This window comes from Agelaius phoeniceus, chromosome 6 (assembly GCF_051311805.1).
Source record: "Agelaius phoeniceus isolate bAgePho1 chromosome 6, bAgePho1.hap1, whole genome shotgun sequence".
Taxonomy (NCBI): domain Eukaryota; kingdom Metazoa; phylum Chordata; class Aves; order Passeriformes; family Icteridae; genus Agelaius; species Agelaius phoeniceus.
The window spans coordinates 43,936,700-43,959,456 of record NC_135270.1 but is presented as its reverse complement, the minus strand read 5'-3'; the positions used below and the strand labels follow the sequence as shown (position 1 = coordinate 43,959,456).

Genomic DNA, 22,757 nt, shown 5'->3' with positions numbered 1-22,757 from the left:
AATGAAAATACCGTTCTTGCTGCTTTATACTGACCGTTGCAGGGTTTAGTTGCAAATCTCTAGTTGGCTAAAAAAGAATTAATTTGTTGTTTCCACAGCTCCCTCTAGGCAGCAGCAGTAATCCACATATAACATAGGGAATTCTTACTACAGTCAGACTGAAACCAGCACAAATACAGCTTTAGTGCTGCTTGGTATTTCATGCTATCCTGCATGTGTCAGCAGCAGGCCATGGGGCAGACAGACATTCAGGTAAAAGCTCAGAGCCTGCAGTGAGAAGGTTTTTGTTAAAACTCATGTTACTGCTCCAGTTTAATTTGTTGCAGCTAGCTCTGCCTTCGTAAAAGACATGAGTACTGCAGTTTTTCTTCACTTTTCAAAGAAAAGCCACTGTCATTTCAGCTGAAGCTGTAACACAACCAGCATGGGCTTGGCAGTCCAGTCAGTTAACAGTCTCAGTGTTTGAAACAGAGACTCTTCCAGATAGCAAAGTAGGTCTTATAAAAACTATCACAGTATATATGTGAGTAACAAGCCAATAGTTTCAGTCACTTTCTAATGACTGTTTAGTGAGCTCTTAGATACAAGTTGTCAATGTTGACAACATATTTCTTTCCTTAAAAGAGAAGAAAAAGAAAGGATACTCCTCATCACAGTTGCATATTGAATAGCTGAGAACCAAAATTACTGGGTTCTTTCTCCTTGAACTCATTATCAAAGCTTCACAAGCCTCAGTGGAACTCAGCAGAACTCCACAGGTGTGTAGCAGTAAGGATATGACTTGAGATGGCCACAAGTACAAGTCCTGGTGTTGCATATAATTGGGACAGCACAGAGAAGTCCTTCCAAAAAGGTGGGGTAAGATTCAAGTTGATTATATTAATCCCATGGAAGTTAAAGCCTTGAAAGGAGTAAATTCAGGGGGGCCCCAATGAGGTCCAAGTCAGATGCTACAGTTCATGAGACTTTCCCATGTTTTGGAATAGTTACCCAATTTATTCAGGGTGGAAAGAAAGGCCAGGCAGTTACAAAACTACACAGGATTAGTATCATGTCTGAGAACCTAGAAATTTGGGAAACTGTGGAATTTCATACCAATGTGTGTATATGGGGGCACGGGAGGGGGCAGGTGTGGATGGGAATAGGAAGTTAGAGCTGATGGGTTCTGATGAAATACTTGGTGTATTGACCTCATAGAGCCTTCATTTGTTTACTTTCACATCATGATTTCCAGTCAGACAAAAATCAGTCCAGTCAGATGGAAGAGACTAAACAGATGAAAAGTATTCCAGCTTTATGGAGACGTGTTGAATTCCAGGTTGACGATGTTGTCAGAGTCTCCCAGTGTGCGTCACTAAGACCTCTTAACCATCTTCTGTTCCAGGGCATGATGAGGGCCCTTCAGCATCTCCTGCCTTAGTCCACAAAGCCTACGTGTAAGTGCAGTATAATGTCATGTTTTCAGAATCCCTACAAAGGAGGAGGAGGGTGCCTAAGGGAAGGGCATAATATCCAACTAATTTTGTGCCTCACTGTCCAATTTTAACAGCAACCCAGAAACCATTTGATTACCATTTGATTAAGTGGTTTTAGAGTGCAGATGCCTGGCATCTGTTAGAAAAACAATACAGATTATGCTGCTATTACTAATCAGGCTTCCCAAACAGCCTGGGAGGGTGGGTTTGGTTCATATTAACACATAAGCATAGGGCTTCTACTCAAACCAAGCTTCTCTTTCTAAGGAGATTTTTTGGTACAGGTTTTCCTGTAATGTGAGCATGAATACTTTATTTATCCCACAAGAAAGGAAGCAAAAGGGCATTTATGTTACTAAACCAAAATGGTTATGCTAGTGATGTGAAATTTATCTTTGGTTGCTTGTGCTGTTTTCAGAATCCGAACACCAATAGCAGGGCAGGGTGTGCTTTACTTTGACCTGTTGCAGATGGTGTCATCTAGAATCAATACCTACTCTATAAAAAAACTCACATCTCTCTTTGTTGGAGAGAGAGGAGACTACCAAAGGTCACCTAAAGCCATTAAATTGCTCAGAGAAAGTTCCAAGTGTTCATAACTAAGGCTCCATCTCAACTTTACAGCTTTTGTTTCTTTTGAATTATCTTGGATGTAATGAATGATGGTTGTGGAGCCCCTGGAGCAGTACTACTGCAGTTCCTTTCTATCCCTATTGCACTGTCTGAGATGGCCATTTAGGACATCCCTCTCACAGTTAGTGATGGAGCTAAAACCCCCCAAACCTGCATCAGACAGTGTGTCATGGGATAGGTCAGCCAAGGAGAACAATGAAGTTGAATGCAAAAGAAATAGTATTAACTTCTCTTATAGGAAAAAAAAATTAAAATTTCCCAAAAAATACTTGTTGAGCCTCTTCCAATTTCAAACAAAACATTTTATTCCCATGCTTTGCATTATTTCTGAAGTATTCTAGAGAACGTACATACTAAATGCCAGAAATAATACAACTTGCTGAGACAGATTTAAAATACCAAGTACTATATAAAGGTGTGCACAAACCCAAAAATGGCTCAAGGAATTGATCAGAGCAGGAATGGAAGAGAATACCTATAGTATACAAACATTTACAAGAAAAGGTCTGGCAAATAAATTATTTAAGTTGTATTTGCCTGGACCTTCCCAAGAGCTTCTAAAATGTTTTTTACCAAGTTAAACACAAGAAGAACTATGCAAGACAAACTGGAAATATCAAACTTCAATTGATAAAGGCGGTATCTCAGAATTCTTTTAACAGGCATAATGTATATGCAATAATGAGAGACAGAAAAGTTCAATAATGTGTAAATATATCTGTCATCCATTAGTAACAGCAAATAGCTGCATTAGTTTACAACCTGTACCAGTCCAACATACCACATCTTTCTCAAGTCCTACTAGTTTCTGTGAAAGAAATATTCATGTTACTTTTAAAAGCACTTTTAACATAAATTTTGATTTAGTCTTCCCTTTCTTTCTGAAAAAGAATATGATTTAAGCTTGGGTTTTCTTTTCCACTGGTACACTAGTGTCTGTGAAGTCTGTAGGATAAATGTCCATTACAGCTTGATTGTCTTTGCTGCTGCTGAGATACTAAATAAAGGCACTCACTCCCTGTTTCTCCCTTTAAGGGTTATTCCAGTATCAGGAGGGTGGCAGAACCTGGCAGGGGGGGGTTGCATCTGGAAAGTCCCATGTTTGTATGGGACTCTAGGACTTGGCCAGAGCATTACAAATGCAGCTGTTTCAAGAGTAAGGAACTTTGCTGGTCTTCACACTTTAGAAACTGTCTTTGTTTCTGATGTAACACTGGGCAACTCCAGATTACAGAAGAGGAGGTAATGAATTATTTGCATGGATTTCAGCAGTTCTGCTTTCAGAGTTTGCTGAGAATCAACATAAAATGGAAAAATGCCTCTCCCACAAATAAACAGCTAAATCAGTCTGTAATACAATACTGTAGATTTTTTTAGTGGCATTAACAATGATAGATTATTTATTTTCTATAAGGCCATCTCATGGAATTCATGAATCTAGAGCCTTGCTTCTGCTCATTGAAGCAGCCTTCATTTATAATCAGAAATACAGAATCAAATTGAGTTTTAAATACTTGGAAATATAAATAGAGTATGTACATGGCATTTGCAATCACTCAGTTTCCAGCTGTAGTAGCCAGCAGTTCAGAGGGCTTTACCATTATGTTTTTTTGGATACCAATAGCCCACATTATATAATCCCTGACTATTGTCTGACCAATTTAATTTAGTTCCTCAAAGACTGTAATTCCATGAAAACCAGCACAGATATTACAAAATTAATTTAAAAATACCTACCTGAAGGCAAATATTCACAATATTTTCCATTCTTATGCCAAGGCTTTCAAATAGCTGAGTGAAATGATCCATGGTAACCTTGGTAGCAGTTCTGCAGAGCCAGTCTGTGGAGCTGGCTGGGACCAGGTGTGATCCTGCCAGCAAAGCCAGGCACTCAGGCCACTCAGGTGTTAACAATGCAGCTGGTGCAGAGCAGCTCCTGCCCCGAGTCCTGGTGTCTGCAGGAGGTGGAGGGGCAGGCCTCTGTTAATTTGTTTGTGGTGTAAGAATGAGCCAAGCAGAGCCAAGCAGAGCCAAGCTTCCCCTTGGGCTGGCCACATCTAGCAGCAGGTAGGGCAGAAGGATGCTTTAGTGCTTTAGACTGGGGGTTGTTCCTTGGGTGTCAGCATGGATTTCCTTAAGCACACTGTGGAGAGCATATGTCCCAGCTACAGCAGGCTGTGGTCAGCCAGAGGAGATAACTATGGGATTCTTGTAGTTGTGCTGCAAACATTACAAAGGCCAGGTACAGAGCTCACTACAAGATAGATGTTCTTAAAACATGCTGAGGAGCTAGAAGTCAGCCTTCAATGCAGTAAACTGTATGGCATGAAGGAGCCTAAAAGGTGTGATCCACTCCCTTGGTCTAAGTTGAGGTTAGAGGCAGCTCAACATAGAAAGGGCTAAAAGGAAAGCTCTACCCTGTGAGAGAGAGATAAGCAGGGACAGCAGAAGTGGTAAGAAAGCAGGAATTGCAGGGTGTTCAGAGCAATAAATATGCTCAGATAAAAGAGCACTGAAATATGGTAACAACTGGATCAGTCATCCAAAAAAACCCAAATAACCATCATTAACTTGACTGGGTAGCCTGGTCTTCAAAATTAATTCAAATAAAACAGCTCCTAAATAGATTTATCCAAAAGTGAGAGAGTGATAGTAATGGACACATATTGCCCTAATTTTTCTTACCTGTTACCTTATGAGCAAAAAAATTCAGTGATAATTTGCCTTTTACCACTATAAAGGCAGTATGAAGAAGAAGCTTGTTTTCCCACCTCACCAAACTAAACCAAGAGCAGTAAACAAAAGACTAGATTTGTTTCCGGTCAGGCTGACAGAATGAGAAGAAACCTGTTCCATTTTAGAAATTTGCTGTTAGGAAAAAACCCAACTTTTTGACATGTAGGTGTTTGAGAGCTTCAACCTTTAAATTTTTTTTAATTAATATTATTTTAATTATCCAACTTTGTCCATTTTTTTTAGTCATATAAGTATCCCCAAGTCTTACTGTTGCGCTTCTTCCTTTTTTTTTTTGAAGATGAAGGGTGTATTTTTTATTAGCCCAGTTAATTTTCCTATTCAGGTAGAGCATTGACATCTACTTTTAAAATTATCATCAGGACCATGTGTTTTGCCCTGCACTGATAAGAGGTTCAAATAAGTGGTTTGTCTGAAAGAAGACCACTCCAGAGGTACTTTTAGCTATAGTAAAGCATAACCTAGGGGAAAAGGATATGGACAATATTATCTTTTCACTTGATTCACATATGCACAATATCACCTCTTGCCCAGGTTTTGGCTGTGATGCTTTGAGATGTTAGAGCTCAGTTTGCTTGCATTTTTCCATGGGAATTTGGTTCTGCATTGTCACAGCAGGAAGGTAATCATTGACTGGGTCTTGAATGCTTGTAAGAACCTGACCTATCCCTCGGCTGATTCTCTGCCCATAAGACCCACTGCTGTTTTTGGCTGAGACCGTCTGACCTCTGTAGACTTGAGCCTGATGCTCACATATGCCAAACTTGCTTAGCAGGATGAACACATCTCTGCGGAAAGCTTTGGTGAAAATAGCGTAAAGAAAGGGGTTGGCACAAGAATTGAGCGGGTAGAAAAGTACCAGCAAAATCTTGGAATTGGAGACAGTTATCAATGGTTTGTTCATAATGGCAGATAAAGCATGGAAAGAGATGGGAGCCATGCACAGAAAGTCTGTGAAAATCAACACAGCCATCCTCTTGGCAATTTTGGTGTCTTTGTCCCCCGACTTGTACTGGGGATTTCGCACAGTTACGTAGATTTTTATGTAGCAGGCGCAAATGATGACAAAAGCAATAATGTTACATATTAAAACGAAGACAATGTAAGCTTCAGCCACTGGTGTTTCCGTGTCCATAGGCAAGCAGATGCTGACTTTGCTGTAGCTGCTGACACCAAGCAGTGGCAGAAGGGCGAGCAGGATGCAGGAGAGCCACCCTGCCAGCATGACGAGCACGGCGTGCCGCAGGCGAATCTTGCGGTCGGGCCGCATGGCAAAGGTGATGGCGTACCAGCGCTCCAGGGTGATCACGGTCAGGGTGTACACAGAGAGCTCGCTGGCAAAGACCGTGAAAAACCCGGCTGTGTTGCAGCCGGGCCCGGTCTGCCACTCTATGGCATGGTTGTAGTACTCTGACCTGGTGTAGAGATCCACTGATGCGATCAGGAGGAGGTATAACCCCATGCAAAAGTCAGCAAAGGCCAAGTTACACATCAAAAAGCGAGGTACAGTCAGTTTATAGTGACTGGTGAGAAGGATGAAAAGGACAAAAATGTTGCCTAGGATGGCAAGCAGGTTCACAAACCACACCACAATCCTCAGAAACTGATATCCCATTATATCCTCACAGGGATTAAACTCATCAGGCTCTGGCGTGCATATTACGTCTTCATTGCCTCCACAGACAGGATAGTCATAATGACTGTCAAAGGTCTGCACATCTTCCATTTGAGGGTTCTTGAGCTCTTTGCCAAAGCCAAGATTTCCTTCTCCGTGCTCCTCCAAAAAAATGTAATAATGGGGATTTTCATGAAAACTTGTAAACTTGGTGTTTGTGTCATACACAGCATTGGTGTGGTCTGTATATTCTGCATAATCTTTGTAAAATGGGTCTCTGAGAGTCTTGACTGATCTCTTATGAAAGCTGTGGCTGCTCTGGTTACACATCAGGTACTCCAGGATCCTGAAAGAGTAGAGGGGGAAATCACTGCTGGCATTTACAGTCTGACTGGTGCACAGATTGTGAACAAAGGGAATGCTTCAAAAGCAAATCATCCTGGATGAAAATGTAGCTATAAAAATGTGATTGAATGTATTTTTGTTAATTGACCATAAAACACACTATACTCTTCTGGGCTATTTTTATTTAACTGTATTTTTAATTTTATCCCCAGTAGTGATTTTACTTGTTTGACATCCATAATCCATCTTCTTTTTTGAGATCTACATTCTTAGTAAGTAAGAAGACATTTATTTACTCTTTATAACTTCTTGTATAATACATACAATATTACTTTCTTTTTCACTGTTGCTCACTATCCAATTTCTCCCAGAACTTTCATCAGTCTAATTTCTGTTCAGTAGCTTCTTTACAGCTAACTAGCAGTGCAGCAATTTGAAATTCTGTACCTCATGGTGTGATGCAGCAGTATTTGCAGTCAAAAAATTTTCAGTAGTTTACAGCTTTCCAGTTAGAAAACATGAGACTTGAGGCTATAACCTCTCCAACGCTTTTTTTCCAGGCCTTGCTGTAGCACATTACCCTTTTCTTTTTTTCTTTCACTTTAATTCTGGGCTCAACCAGAGGAGGAACTGCTGCAAAAGGCCTTACAAAAAAATTCTTCTTCCATTTTGCAATTGTAACCTGTTTCAAAGAACATTGTCTATACCTAGAAAAAATTGTTACATAAATGCCAGTAGATGTATTTTTATAAAACCATGATTTTACTGATATATTTAAAAGAATAAATGCCAGTTAGTGAAACTCACCCACTTTTTTTTTTCCAGCTCTTGAAAGCACAGCAGTGACTTGGGTATGACAGGTCAGCTCGCATTAGCTGAAGAAATGCCTTTACAGCTGGTAATTTCTTTAAAGTCCATGTATTTTTGGCCATTAGTTCTTTTAGGCTTTCCAGTCCTTTGGCTGGAAGGTTGGCAACAGCTGTTCTGGAGACATCCCTAAGAAAGAAAAAGATAGCTAGATCAGATTTTTTTCAGATTGTTACTGTTCTTCAGGAGTTTCACAGAATTCTATAATAAAAATCAAATCCTAAGGAGGTGGGGGTTTCATATTGCCTTGCTAAGTTCTGATACAGTTCAAATTCAAGAAGGCTTTTCATTTCTCTATGATTTTCACTGTCTTTTAAAGCTCTTGTCTTTAATGTCTTTTAGCACAGAATATGTATTATAAAGAAATATAATGAATTTTAAAATTACACCTTTAAAGCCAACCAGATACAAATACATATACAACCACACAGTTTTAAAAATCCTTTAAAGAAATCACATCTTCCATTGGAAGAGTTATATTCCCTTAGACTTTCTTAGATTAATTTTAACCTATTGGCACACTTTAATAGAAAGCATTGCAATTCCTAAAAGAATATTCTCTATGTACTGAAATTCAAATCTTCTATTGTAGTCCATCCTGAATCTCTCAAAAAACTGAGTATTATGCTTGTTGCTTTCTACTTGTCTGCTGAGGTGGACTCATGAGAGAGATGATGCTCAGTTGATGGGGAGGTGGCTTTCCTTTCAGACTGCCAGGTGAGTGTCACCTGGTCCTGCTAGTGTTTTCTACTCAGTTTTTGCTTTGTCCCAAAACCTCTTCTAGTGACACTTGAAGTTAAGATGTTTTTAGAATTACAGTCTGTGAAGAAGTAAACCTGTAAAAAGAGTTCTAGGGTAGGAACATTGTTTGAGCATTGTGTTATCGTAAACACTTTTATAATAAATAAATCTAGTTTTTCTACACTTTCTTATCCCTCTAGAAGTCTTGCTCACGGTCTGGTTTCTTGAACCCAAAAGGAAATTGGAACCAATTTTATGCTTTAAACAACTTTTAAATGTCTACAATATTTGGGTTTGCTCTGTTGTTTCTTTTTTCCTTTTAGTTTGTTTGTTTTTAAATTGAGTTAGAAAATGCTGCTCCTTTTTGTAGGAGGACTTTTTCTCTTCTAAAAGCTCCCTTGGTATCATATGTTCTTTAATACATCACAACTAATTAATTTCAACTACATGAAATTCTTTTTTGTGCTTCTGGAGTCCTTTTTCTTAGGTATTTCTACCAACAGCCTGAAATGGCTCTTAGAAGAGTCTGAATATTGTCTGCTATCATTTTACATTTTAAAGGATCACAGAGTAGTTGAGTTCTCAAATCATCCAATTTGACCTCCTTGATCAAACCAGGGTCACCTGGAGCAGGTTGCTCAGAGCTGTCCCCCATTGACTTCTCAGCATCTCCAGGTCAGGAGACTCCACAGCCTCCTTAGTATTGTGTTGTGGCATTTGAGCACTCCCACAAAAAAGAAATTTTTTCAGATGTATGATGAGGTCCCCTCTCAGTTGTCTCTTCTCAAGGCTGAACAGGCCCGGCTCCCTGAGCCTTTCCTCATGAGAGAAGTGGTCCAGCCCCTTAATCATCTTTGTTGCTCTCCACTGGACCTGTGTCAGGAGCTCCAAGTCTCTCTTGGCCTGAGGAGCCCAGAGCTGGGCACAGCACTCCAGCTGTGGCCTCACCAGGGCTGAGCAGAGGGGCAGGATCACCTCCCTTGACCTGCTGGCAATGCTCTTCCTTCTTCTGCAGCAAAACATCTTGGTAAATTGGATCTTGGGATAGATCTGACCAAGACAAGGCTGGCTTTTCAGCAACCCTCATGGGTCTCTATCAAGTTCTTATGGCTATGGCAGCTATCTGCAGGTTAAACACTCTGTGATGAGAGAAGCTAAGACTTTTTGAAAGGGAAATTACAAATTGTTGAGATTCCTTTGAATATGTACTGGCACAAGGTTATGGAGAAAGATGATCCTGCTTGTGCAACAAGTTGGGAATTCTGACAAGCCTTGACAAAATCAGATATCAAGGGTTGTTGAGGTAACGAATCTGTTATGTGACAAGGGGAATGTCTCTCCTGGATTAATTGAAAAATAAAAGAGTGGGGCAAAAGCCTGAGAACAGATGACAAGATTTTATGTGAGAGGAAGAATGGAAGGTTAATTGGTATCTGAATATACAGGTCATTGCAGCAGGGCCCACAGAGGTGAGGCTGGCTCTGGTACTACTGAAATACTTATAAACAGTATAGGTGAAGGAAGTGAGAGGAGCTGCAGCAAAGCTTGTTTCTGGTACAGAGTAATACATGGTAGTGAAAGTTAAACCTGATTGTCTAAAGAAGCAGAAGGCTTCTGCAATAGCAGACAAATAATATGCTTCAAGTACATTTAGGAAAAAAGCAATTTCAACCTTACATGGATGACAGTGGGGTTTAATTTAGCTAGCACTCTGGAAAGTTCTTGGAGTCCTCTGCAAATGTCAGGTCAATGCTTTTAGTAATGTTAAAGGAAAATGGAATGCTGAGAATTCTTGGGAAAGAAATAGAAGATGGAGCAAGAAAACTTCACTTTGTAAATCTAGTCTGACTGTAACTTAAATATTATCTGCAGTTCTAAAAATAGTATATGCAGTCATAATAAGAGCATAGAAAGCTGCAACTAAGATGATAGAAGTATCAAGTTGTTTATATATGAAGTAATAAGGTGCAGATAAGGACTTTTCTCTTGGGAAAAGCTACATCTGGAAACAGCAGTTGTAGACTACAGTACCATGCAGATTGTGAAGAAGGTGATGGGTAATGATTATTCACTCTTGTGAGATCAGTTTTGGAACTCAGTGGAGTTCCAAAGAATGGAGTTCCAAACACACTTAAGAATGTGAGGCAAGAGAGTTAAAAATAAGAGAAGGCATAATTTTTTACATAACTGCGTAATTGTGAAAATCAGTGCTGTGGTTCATCATGTAGGCCAAAAAGCTAAGTAACAAGAAGAATGTACCTTTTTGGTTTGGTTTTATTCACAGATGTGTAACATTCCCATCAGAAGTGTCTGGGTCAGCAAGAACACCCTGGGGGACAAGGGCTCATGGTTTGGAAACAGCTGCTGAGAGGAGCTTCTCTGGATGTACAGGGAATGGAGCTGCAGCTCCTGGAGAGCTGTGAACAAAAGGGAGTAGCGGGGCTCCAGTTGTGGAAGCAATTTCCCAGGGAGCAGAGGTGAACATGCAAAGTCTGTGGCAACTCAGAGTGTTTCCAAGTGATGTTAAAAAGTGTCAAAGAAACATCTGTTCAGTGAAAAGAAAGGGCTTGGAAGAATTAGTTGTAATACTGTAATTTCTGTTCTATCTTACCAAATCCTGTGAATTTTTTAATGTATCTGCCCATGGGTGTATATTTAAGCAGACAGGTATTGTAGGTTTTGTTTTTAAACACTCTGTTTTATACTGGGGAGCGTGAGGGGAAGTTACAGGAACAGATGCCTTGAAGTTCTTGTTGATTTAGGATTAATTCTGGTGCAGGGCTAGCAATAGATACTTTGTCTCATCCATGGGCCATATTTAACACAATGGTTCAGAAGTTGGAAGTTTCCAAAATCCCAGTTTGGGAAGTCCCTAAACTGCTGGTATGTGGTGTCTGCCAGCAAGAAGTCTCTCTATACCAGTGCTATTGCAAATCAGAAAGCTTCCTGGGAGTCTGGTGATAATTTGTCTCCCAATGGAAGATAATTTTTTAGTTATTCTACCTAGGTCCACACTTTGTTGTGTGTGTGTCAGCTGGCCAAGAGGAAAGTGTGGGATTCTCAGGGATTTTTTTTTTTACCTTACAGATCTAGTCTTGATGATGATCTAATCAGATTCACAATCTACTTCAAGCAGCATAGCAGCTGTCTTCAAACTAGATTGAAAATATTTATAAATAATTACTAATCCTCAGAGCCACGTGAATCTGAGTAGTTGGAGTTGTCCAGACTATAGTATCTGTGCCTGTATAGAGAAGACACATTTTCCTGAATGATCTTTGTGTGCCAGTGTATAGAATCATTAAGGTTGGAAAAGACCTTTAAGATCATCAGTCCAACCATCAATCCAACCATCAATCTAGCACTGTTCCAATGCTTTACAAGCCCTTCTGTGAAAAATCTTTCCCTAATATCCAATCTAAACCTCCCCCAACACAACTTGAGGCAATTTCCTCTTGTCCTGTTGCTTCTTACCAAGCCCTGATCAGCCAAGTATGGTCAGTCCCAGTCAGTCAAGGATGATCAGTCCTGATTTTGGTCTGCTGAGAAAAATGGGAACTGACTGCAGTTATGTCTGTCTCATTAACATCCAATCACATTGATAACTAAGATGATGTTTAAACACAACTGTGCTTACATTGCATGTAGGAGTGTCTTGCTGGCACTGCCTAGCTATAGCTTACACCCTTAAAGAAACACAAGAGAATGGGCAAGAGGTCTGATGGACTTGCCAAGTGGGTCTGTGTCAAACTGAAGTGGCCATAAAGTAGGCTAGGCAGGAAACTGATGAAATGAATGATAGCATGTCGCAAGGACTGGATGGTTTTCACCAGAAAAGTTCTGAAGGAGCTGAAGGAGGAAGTAGTTGAATTGGTAAAAGAATCATGGAACCTTCAGCTTTGCTCTCCTGCAGAAAGGCAGCAAAGAAGCCACCACCGAATATACCTGGGGAAAGTCAGCACATAAGGGGCTTTTGTTAAAATAAGTCCTGCCTTGCAAACTTGTCTGAGCATTGTGCTTAAGATCTGCTCAAAGTCTCCTGGGACTTCTACAAGGCCTTTGACAAATGCCCACAAGGCTGAGATAGAACCAGGCAGACACACTCTTGTGCAAGGTGTCAAATGCTCAGGATTATGGAAAAGGCGAGCAACATTGTCAGCTCACCTAGAGCCGGACCAGACTTGAGCTTTTAAGTAGCCATGGTCTGCAGCCCACTCAGGTACTGCAAGTGCTTGTGTAGAGTTCTACACTGTGAGGTGGAGCAGCAACCAAAGTGCTCTCAACCAATCTCAACACTTTGGCTTGGCAGTGGTTTTGTTTTGTCCTCACGTATTTTCTTGTATTTCTAGGCTGTTGCTTATCTCTGCTGAAATATACACATTATATTGAATGTTAAGGAGACATTGGAGAGGTTCAGATAAATGTGGGAATAAAACATAGCTTATGAATTCACAGATGTTGTTTTCTGAACCAACTGTATATTATAGAAGTGTTAAACAGATATTCAAGTTGCTCAGATTTTTTTTTCTTTTTCCTGGGTTGGTGTATTTCAGTCTTATTTGTTGGTTTTATGAAGTCAGTATTTCAGAACTAGATCTAAGTGATATTAGCTTTTGTCAATAATCCTTTTCATTGCTGGAAGCATGCAATTGTAGTATGAAATCCAGTAATAGCAATAACTTAAAAGACAGGTAGTTAAGAAAATGAGATTGAATGCATCATAGTACAATTGAGAATTTTTACGTAATCATATACAAATTTCTGACAATTGGAATAGGTAAAGCATAAAATATATAATAGATGGACTTAAACTACACATAAGGAATAGGTAAATAGGTAAAGCATAAAATATATAATAGATGGACTTAAACTACACATACTATTTTCACTCTACTGAAAGATTTTTTAAAATCTAAAATAAGCATTGTTTGATTAGCAAAATACAGAGTGCTTCTCTTGCTCAAAGACTTGGTTATGTCCCACGGGAGGAACCATTCCTAGATTGGGAAATGATTCTTCAAAGAGCAATTCTGCATTCTACAGATAATTAACTGCTCACATGTACCTTGGGTGACTGTAATATTTTGAATTTGGACTCTGTTCAAAAGCTAATTGAATAATGAGCCTGATTGTGTTTTTGTTGTACTCTGTTGAACTTTTGCTCTCGACAGCAGCTCTTGTTGCATTTAGTAAATCAGGTCCACCGAGTTGCTGAATCCTTGCCAAGGTTTCATTTTGAGGTGAAGAGCAATGTACTGTCATCATTGTCTTAAAATAGTCTTCTAAAGGGAGCAATCAGTGTATACATCCACATACATCTGAATATACAGCAGTGACAAAGGAACCAGAATTGCTGCCATCTGTTTTCCTCTATTCAGTGAGCACAATCCCTGCTTCCTCTGCTGTTGTAAACTGCAAATTTGAAAAAAAAAAAATTACCTAGCTTTTCAATACTTGAATATGTTTAATTAGGTAGTCTGAGAGCATGGCCAAACTCACACAACATACATATAGTCAGGCACAATTCTTTGTAGTTAAATCTTTCTCATTAAAGTTTCTTTAAAGCCGAAATGGAACATTACCCGATTAGGGTGGATCCATGGTCTGTATTTCAGCCTTTAAGTTGCTGTTGCTGCTGAAATCCTGATCAGAAAAAAAGCATGATCTCTGAGGCACACATTGCAACTACCATAAATTCCTGTCTCACCTGAAGAGTGCATATAGGGAACTCCAGACAATAAATTCTGTCAGCTTGGTAGGGTGGCAAGACAGAATTTCTCTTTAGAGCTCCACAAATGCTCCCTTTTTGATTTTATTTTTTTTTGGTGCATACTGCTGCCACTAGAAGCAATGTCATTCATTGTCCCAGAAAAAAAAAGCAATATTCTCACAATAGTTTTCCATAGAGTTAATTTTCAAGATGAAACAGCTTGGAAGTAAAACAACAGCAGGGTGCCTGAACAAAAAATTACTTAACAAACTATTCCTTATAACAAACTAAGTTGTTTACCCTGCCCAAGGGAATATGGAAGGGCTGTATTGGTCAGACTTTTCAGACTGTTTCACTAGTTAACAAATCTGTGGTCTCTCTGTAAGTCAGTCATTGGTCATGATGGTATAGTGGGAGTGTATACTAAAGCACCAATTGCAAGGACATTTTTGTTGCCTGTGGGAGATGTTAATGGCCATTGACATGACACAACCACAAATACTAGGTTTTCACTCAGTTCTCATCTTTTGACTTCTGCCCTCTTAAGGTAATGCATATGTGGGAATGTCAAAAACTCTTTTGTTCCTGTTAAAACAATTCTAGTTCCTGAAGGTCAGCTAAAAGACCTGTCCAGGTGGAAGGATTCCATTTTAAATTGTTGCTCATTTTATGGCAAACCTTTTCCACATCACACTTGCAGAATAATTCCTGGTTATCTGTGGGTAACACAAGCCCCTAAGCTGCTATTAAAATGACATTAAAATAGAATTAAAAGCTAATAACTTGACTGGGTGGACATTTGCCAAGACTGCCATTGCCAGGGGACTGGCTGGGAATCAGTGGGCTGGTGAGCAATTGTTTTTGTTACATCACTTGTTGTTCTTGGGTTTGGTTTGTTTTCTTGACCCTCTGATTTTTTTTCAACATCCCTTTTTTAATTATTAAAACATTATGTCAACCCATGATTTTTCTCATTTTTACCCTTCCAATTCTTTCCCTCATCCCATTGGGTGCAGGGGCAAATCTGGGGCTGTGGGGAGCTGAGGTGCAGGCCAGTGTTAAACTGTGACACCATCCTTGGAGCTTTATCTTAGGACTTACATAACAAGGTACCATGATGTGAAATACTCTGGCTTTTTCAATCCACTGTTGATTTACTGTGCTTATATGCCATTTCTGGCCCTCTGCCTTTGAGAAGCAGTACCTCTCTCTGTAATGACACTATAGTAAGTACCACATCTCTCTTTAATTATAAGTACTGCTAGGACTCTTATTAGCCATGAAGGTGTATCATTCTAAGAGAAGATGGATAGCTGGCTGTTTAGACTTCAAGTATAAAACATGTCCTCAGATCAAGGATCAGTGTAGCTGGGATAGCACAATAGTTATGGAGGACTAGAAAAAAATTCAAGTCATTTGAGATATCTAACTTGAAAACAGGGTAAAAAGGAAGTTCTTTACTTTTTAGGAGTTCTTTTATTTTTTTAGATATGCACATCCTAGGAAAGCATCTCTAGCCCCTAAACCAAGAGGTTTTGTGTAACTGTTACATCTCCAAGCTAGCCTTTGCTCAGGAAGCTTAACTGGCTCTTACAGCTTACAATTAACCACCCACAACCTTTTGCAGCATATTATTACTTGTTCACCTGTCTAGCATAACAACAACAACACTGATGCTTTAAATATCCACAATAATCAAGAGCCAAAAATCTGTGCTTCTACAGGCTCTCACCTGTAAAGAGTCCTTTTGTATTACAATTGTACAGCCTTTAGACAAGATGTAATACAGAATCTTGCATAAGAGTAATTGGTAGGAACAGTACATGTAATGTAGGATGCAAGCATTTCATAAATCAGTTCCATAAAGCACAGGCTTTGTTGCTGGTATTATTTTTGTAAACATGCCATTCCTGTCCCTGCTGCTCTGATGTTAATGGTTGTAAAGAAATTGTAAGCTAAAACAGTATTATTTTTGAAGCTTTCTCTAGTTCATTTTCACCTACTTACAGTAGAGTTGGTCCACTGTGCACTCCCAGAAATGCATCATCATTGATAACTTTGAGGTATTTGTTCTTGTGCAAATAGCTGCAGAAACAAACAAAATACAGTGATTTGGAAGTATCCAAAGGTTATCCATAGGTTACTGAAGATCTTGATTTTACTTGCCTGCACAGATGTACAAAAGCAATATGTATAATGGCCATCCATTCCCAACCACATACTGAAACATAATCAGTTACTTCATTTTCTGTGTACCCAAGAAACAAAATACAGGTTTTCCATTTTTAAAAGCAATTAAATTCCTCAACAAATACTTTATTTTTGCTAATTTATTTATTATCTTTGTTCCAAATTTTTTCTCTCACTGTCATACACATAAGAGCACGTGCATATACACTGTCTCCAAGTACATATGTAGGAGGATGAGGTCAAATAGTTTTGTTTTCGTTCATCAGAATGGGGTATGGGGAATTACAGATGGAACACATCATGAGCAAACAGGAAAACAATTTCCTCCATGTTGTGAAGTCAATAACATTTTTAAATGCTTTAAAATCTCCATAGTCAAGTGGAAGTTTCTATATACAGGCCAAAAAGTTAAGACTGAAGTTTGGTTATAAGAACAGTAAGGAAAGAATGGGATGTTTGGTACCCCGTTATAAACATTCACAAGTTAGCTTGGGCTGTAGCTAGTAAGATAAAAAGTGCAATAGGAAGGTGGTCACAGTAGGTATCAGAGCATGTCTGTGAAGTTCACAGAGTCACTGAACATTCTGAGCTGGAAGGGACCCACAAGGATCATCAAAATCCAACTTCTGGCCCTGCAAAGAACAGCCCCAAGAGCCACACCATGTGCCTGTTGTCTAAACACTTCTGGAACTCTGTCAGGTTTGGTGCTGTGATCACTTCCCTGAGGGGCCTGTTCCAGTGCCCAGCCACCCTCTGGGTGAAGAACCTTTTTCTAATATACAACCTAAACTTGTATGACAAAACTTCAGGCCATTCCCTCCTGTCCTGTCACTGGGTACCACAGAGAAGAAACCAGTGTCTTTCTCTTCTCTTTCCCTCATGAGGAAGTTGTGACTGCAGTGAGGTCTCCCCTCAGCCTCCTCCAGGCTGAACACACCAAGTGACCTCAGCTGCTCCTCATACATCCCCTCAAGGTCCTTCACCATCCAGCCCTCCTTAGGACACTCTCTAATTGTTTAATATCTTTTCTTATATTGTGACCAAAACTGCTCACGGTGAGGCCACACCAGAGCAGAGCAAGACAATCCCTTCCCTTGCCCAGCTGGCAAGCTGTGGTGTGGAAAAAATTAAGTTAATATTCTAATCCTGTCCTGGTTGAAGTCATTGGCAAATTTTTCATAACATTCACTGGATATAAGTTTATATTGATCACCATAGTAAGAAATGAGAAGTAAATGCACTTCATCTGGGTTACACAACAGAAAGTCTTAGGGAGCCAAATAATACTTCTGGCATGCTATTCATTGGACATTACTCATGCCTTAAGCCTTGTTTCTTACAGAGGAAAATAGTTTACATCACCTTCTTAGCTGTTGCTGTTTTAAATAAGCTTTCATTCTATATTAATATATGGCATTCTAGCATCACCTGGTGTTTATGTTTTCTGAGAACTGATTTTCATATTCTGTAAAGGGCACATTATTGTTCTGATCATTTCCTTTAGTGTGCAAATTTCCTTATGATTTTGTCTGCAAAGTGAACACAAAAATTAAAGCCAGAGCAACAGTTAAGAATTAATCCAAGATTTCAACATCTAGGTTGTAGTGTTGAAGGACACAAAAACCTGCTTAACCTAATAAAACCTGTCTGCTTTAGTAATTAGACACTATTATACAACCACTTAATTACTTGTCCAATTTCAAAATATTTTCCCCTGATGTTTGAGTGCCATAGTGACTAATAAACCTGAAATATAATAGCTGATATGTCTGATAAAAATCTTCAAAGTTACAAATAGAAACTGCTAGAGACTTTGGGAAGTACAGAACCATGTGTTACTAAGGAGGGGCTGCAGTGTTAGCTGCCAGTTTTCACATCAATGAGTCAAGCCCATCAGAATGTACAATTTCCTGATGCTAATTGGTTTCAGTTGCTTAGGCCCTTTTATTTTGATAGATACTGCCTTTAGATGGAAAGAATAAGGCTTTGGTAAATAATAATTTGACAAAAAAAGCTCATGTAGAGTCAGTTCCTTCTGAAAGTGCCATTAATCCTGCCATTACTGATAGTTAAATGATACAGAATGTCATTTAAATTCCCTGTAGAAGAGAAAACTACAACAGTGGTATCAACATGTCTAGACAAATCTTAGAAGTTTTAGAAATCACATAGTTATGTGTAATATCTAGCCTCAGTGGGGACACTAGAATAATTGTAATTTTGGAGAGTTGGTGGATGGCAATCAGATAGACATGAATACCCCAGTGCAAACTGCTGGAAATCTGTAGCAGTAGTGCAGAATCTGGAGTAGGAGATGCTGATGTTTTTGTAGTGCTCTACGTAAATGAAGGCCCTTTTTCATGTTTTTCAATCCAATCAGAGCAGTAAAGCACCTATACTTGTGTCTAACAGTCTCTATGGGGGTCAGGGGTAAGAAGAAGAATATTGCGTTAAGCCTCAAGCACACCAGAAAACTCCATGGCTGCAGGACCTTGTGAGGGCACAAAACACTAACAGGACATTTCAAGTGCTATGTAAAATATATGCATCCAGCTGGGTTATGAAATGAAGGTTAAAGAAAGGGAGAACAGGCAAAAAAGATGCAAGTGAGCAGTACTAAGTATTCATCATATGATTTTTCCACACAATTGTTTATCTTAACTCTGATCTGTGCCGAGCATTATAAGTAAACTCTGAAAGTGTATACTAAAATAAATATATTCTTTTGGAGTTTATTTTTGTGATTAGATTTTGAGATTGCACACTTTCCACTTCGGAAATTTAGATAGTTCTGTAAAAGCTCATCACAAATATATTTTGCCATTCACTGAAAATATCTTCTATAAACTCTTCTTTCCTCACCAATTACCTTACAAAAACAAACATTGGTGCAGCAGCACTACTTTGCAGGAGTGATGCAATTTGGGACTTAATGATGGGTTAAGATGGGGGATTCAAGTGTCAGATGAATGCTTTTCAGTAAAAGTGTCACTCAGCCCTTCATTCCTGGTTCCTGACTTCCCTGCCCTTATAAAACTTACACAGCAGTACTGTGGATCCTTGCTGGATGACAAGATCACCTAGGTAGTGCTCTTATTCAGTATGATAATGGAAACCCTTTATCCATGGTTTTTCACCTATACCTGTATTAATTTTTTTGGCCCTCTTTAATTACATAGGCATGTTAATACTGCAAGAGTGGTAGAAAGGCATAATGCATAGTAGAAGATAGCCTCCAAGATTCCCAAAATGTCTTCTGATTTATGGATGGAACATGAAGTGTTTGAATAATTTGCAAAAGTTTATTATTGTTTTTGATTGTTTTGCTTTGTTACTTACTTTTGTCCTTGAGATAGTTATTCAAAACACATTCAAATTTCCCTCACCTTTTCCTATTAGTTTATTTTTGCTCCTATTTTTGTTAAATTCAAATGGTCTTGGATCAGACCCAGAGAAAAACAGGTACTTCCTTCACTATACAGTGGTAGATAAACAGGAGTTCAGATTAGAAATGTCAGAATAGAGAAAATAAAATATTTGCCTCTTACATTAACTTAATGCTGCTGCTAGAAACAACAAATCTCCAAGCTTGCACTTAGCAAAATTATACTTTATCCTGTCGTAAGGTAACCAAACTACTTCAGAAAATTAGTTTAGAAATTTCAGTGTAGTTTATCAAACAGATAAAGTCTTTACCACTCATGTTCAGCTCCCTTGTTTGCCTTGTACATCTAGAGTAGTGCTCTGCTCCAAGTAGATGTCATATGATTTAATTAGGAGAAAAGTGTTTGTTGTAATAAACCAGTTTTACTGCTGGTAGATAAACCCATGAACATAAGTCTAGTTTTGGTTATTCTGTTGGCTGTTTGTTTTATTTTCTTTTTAAATTTGATTGACTAGTGCATCATAGTCAGTCTCTGGTAGTATTCACTTAGGATCATAAATCATAGAACTTACCAGGTTGGAAGGGACCCATAAGCATGATGGGGTCCATCTCCCTAGTCCTTGACGATGAAAAACAAAATCGTGACCATGACCATCATCCAGATGCAATTTGAATTCTGTCTTGGTGCTGTGACCACTCCCCTGGGGAGCCTGTTCCTGTGACTGGCCACCCTCTTGGTGAAGAACCTTCACCTAATGTCCAATTGAACTTCCCCTAATGCAGGTTCATTCTGCTCTCTTGTCTCCTATCACTGGTCACCAGAGATAGATCAGCAGCCTCCACTGCCCCCATGAGGAAGCTCTGGGCTGCCACCAGATCTCCCCATCACGTTCCCCTTCTCCAGGCTGAACAAGCCAAGTTACCTCAGCCACTCCTCATAATTCTTGCCCTCAAGGCCCCTTCACCATCTTGGCTTCTCTCCTTTGGAAACACTTAAGAGTTTGATATCTTGCTCATGTTGTGGCACCCAAAACTGCCCCCGGGTGAGGCTGCCTCAGTGCAGAGCAGAGCAGGACAATCTCCTCCCTTGCCTGGCTGGTGATGCTGTGCCTGATGCACCCCAGGGCAGGGCTGGCCCTCCTGGCTGCCAGGGCACTGCTGGCTCAGGTTCAACTTGCCATCAACCAGGACCCCCAGTTCTACTTCTGTGGGGCTGGTCCCCAGCCTCCCACTTTGTATGTATAACCAGGATTACACCGTGCCAGATAGAGAGTCCAGCAACTGTTCTTGTTAAATTCAATATAGATGGTGATGGCCCAGCTCTCAAGTTTGTCCAGATCTCTCTGTAAAGTCCTCCACTCTCAGCCTTAAAAAATACTTATGTATCTTTAAAGAATACTAAATACATTTTTTTTTCTAAAAATAAGCAAACAGCGTAGGGGCATAGAACATAAGTAAATAAAGGAAGTATAGAATGTAATCTTAAAGAGTTGCAGCTGAGCCAATTATTAAGGATTAGGAGCAGGCCTGATTTTAACAGGCCCCACCTGTAGCCAATAAGAAGAATGTTATAAAAGAGTGGATTGGTGGGAACTGGAGTGGTTGGTTACTGTGAGAAGAAGGAAGAGTCAGTGCCTAGAGGAGATGCCCATGAGAAACATCAAGGAGGTATGAAACTCTAGCAATATGGAACCCACAATGTAATGACAGTAGAACCTTGGCAATAAAATGACAACAAACAGTATCTACAGAGGCTAATATGTGCTGTCTGCTTCTCTCCTTCCCAGTTCAATCAAGCAGATGTTTAGGACCCCAGATCTTCTAAAACTACATTTTCCTTTGATTTTTTAATAATAAGGAGAATTCCAAAGAACACAGAAGCAATAGCACCTGCATAGTATGAGAGAAGCATAAAGAAAAATTGCTACAAGATAGTGTCCAGCCTGTGTTTTGTCAAAATGTAAGAAGTGGAAGAGCCAACACAGTTAATATAATGGCCAAGGCTTGGAAAGTTTCTGAGTATTGCTGTATGCAGCTTAGAGGGATTCAGTCAAGACACTGGCTTTATTTTTGCCATCTTTTACATCTTGTGATTTCTGTGGGCACTAGTACAAGCACTATGTCATCATGGAAAACTTCCTTTTTCATGTGAAACTTCAAAGTAACTGAACTAGTGTGAATAAAAGCAGATCTATTCCAGATCTTTGGTTTAACTCAAACCTTTCAGACTTTAGGAAGTCTAGCACGCTGCTAAGATAAAATAGGCAGTTTGGAAAGATTAGGACCATGCGAAGGATGCTCTTAAGGAATTCTTATAGAATTTAAGCCTAATTTAAAATAAAGCACTAAAAAGAATCATATCTATCCTCGTGTCTCTCTGGTTAATTTAAGAGCTCATAATGAAGAAACCTTTTTACTCATGAGGGTGACAGAGTTTTTGGTCCAACCTCTGTAGGACAAGAGTAAGCTCTACCAAAGTGAATGCAGTCTCTAGAACTGAAATTTATTCTCTCTTAATGATTGAGGCAGATGATTTTGGGTATGGTGTAAAAAGGATATTCACTCACTAAAGATTATTTTTTTCAGGAAATACAATAAGAAGCTGGGAAATATGAAAAGGTTGAATTCATGCTTTTGAGATGTGCATCTCATTTCCAGTGTAAGTGGCTGGTTCCTCTGAGTTGCTCCCAGCACCTTACACCACTCTCTTTCTGCAGGTGAGAGACACCTGTGAAAGAACTGCTACCATTATCAATGCTACACTTACTAATACAAACAGTCTTGTAAAAAAAGAGTGTCATTATCTTCCAAATTGTCTTAGAAAAGGTACTGTACCTTCAAACCAGGACAAAACTCACAAAGGAATTGCTTGCCATGATTTTATTTCTGAGCTATAAATATACATACTAAATGAAAGCACACTGCAAAAGACATTAAGCAATGATACTGTTATTGCTGGCTGAAATTAACATCCTCTCTTTGCTCCTTTAAAGTAATTAAACTAAGATAGGTATTTCAGAGCCTCAAATAAACAGAGAAGTT

General features: G+C 39.3%; 1 protein-coding gene and 1 long non-coding RNA gene across 2 annotated transcripts in view; one reads left to right on the top strand and one right to left on the bottom strand.

Moving 5' to 3' along the window:
* The first annotated feature begins 582 nt into the window (after positions 1-582).
* On the top strand, positions 583-22,426 carry LOC143694400 (uncharacterized). The gene is made up of 3 exons (XR_013182863.1): positions 583-853; positions 1,385-1,436; positions 22,302-22,426. It is a non-coding gene; the product is annotated as an uncharacterized LOC143694400 (long non-coding RNA).
* The window catches only part of TSHR (thyroid stimulating hormone receptor), a 47,764-nt gene continuing 27,394 nt past the window's right edge, over positions 2,388-22,757 (bottom strand). The window contains exons 9-11 of the mRNA XM_054635376.2: positions 16,148-16,225; positions 7,630-7,818; positions 2,388-6,823 (exon numbers count right to left, since the gene is read on the bottom strand). Coding sequence (XP_054491351.2) covers positions 5,422-6,823; positions 7,630-7,818; positions 16,148-16,225 — 1,669 coding nt within the window. The 3' untranslated portion in view covers positions 2,388-5,421. The remainder of the gene's footprint in view (positions 6,824-7,629; positions 7,819-16,147; positions 16,226-22,757) is intronic.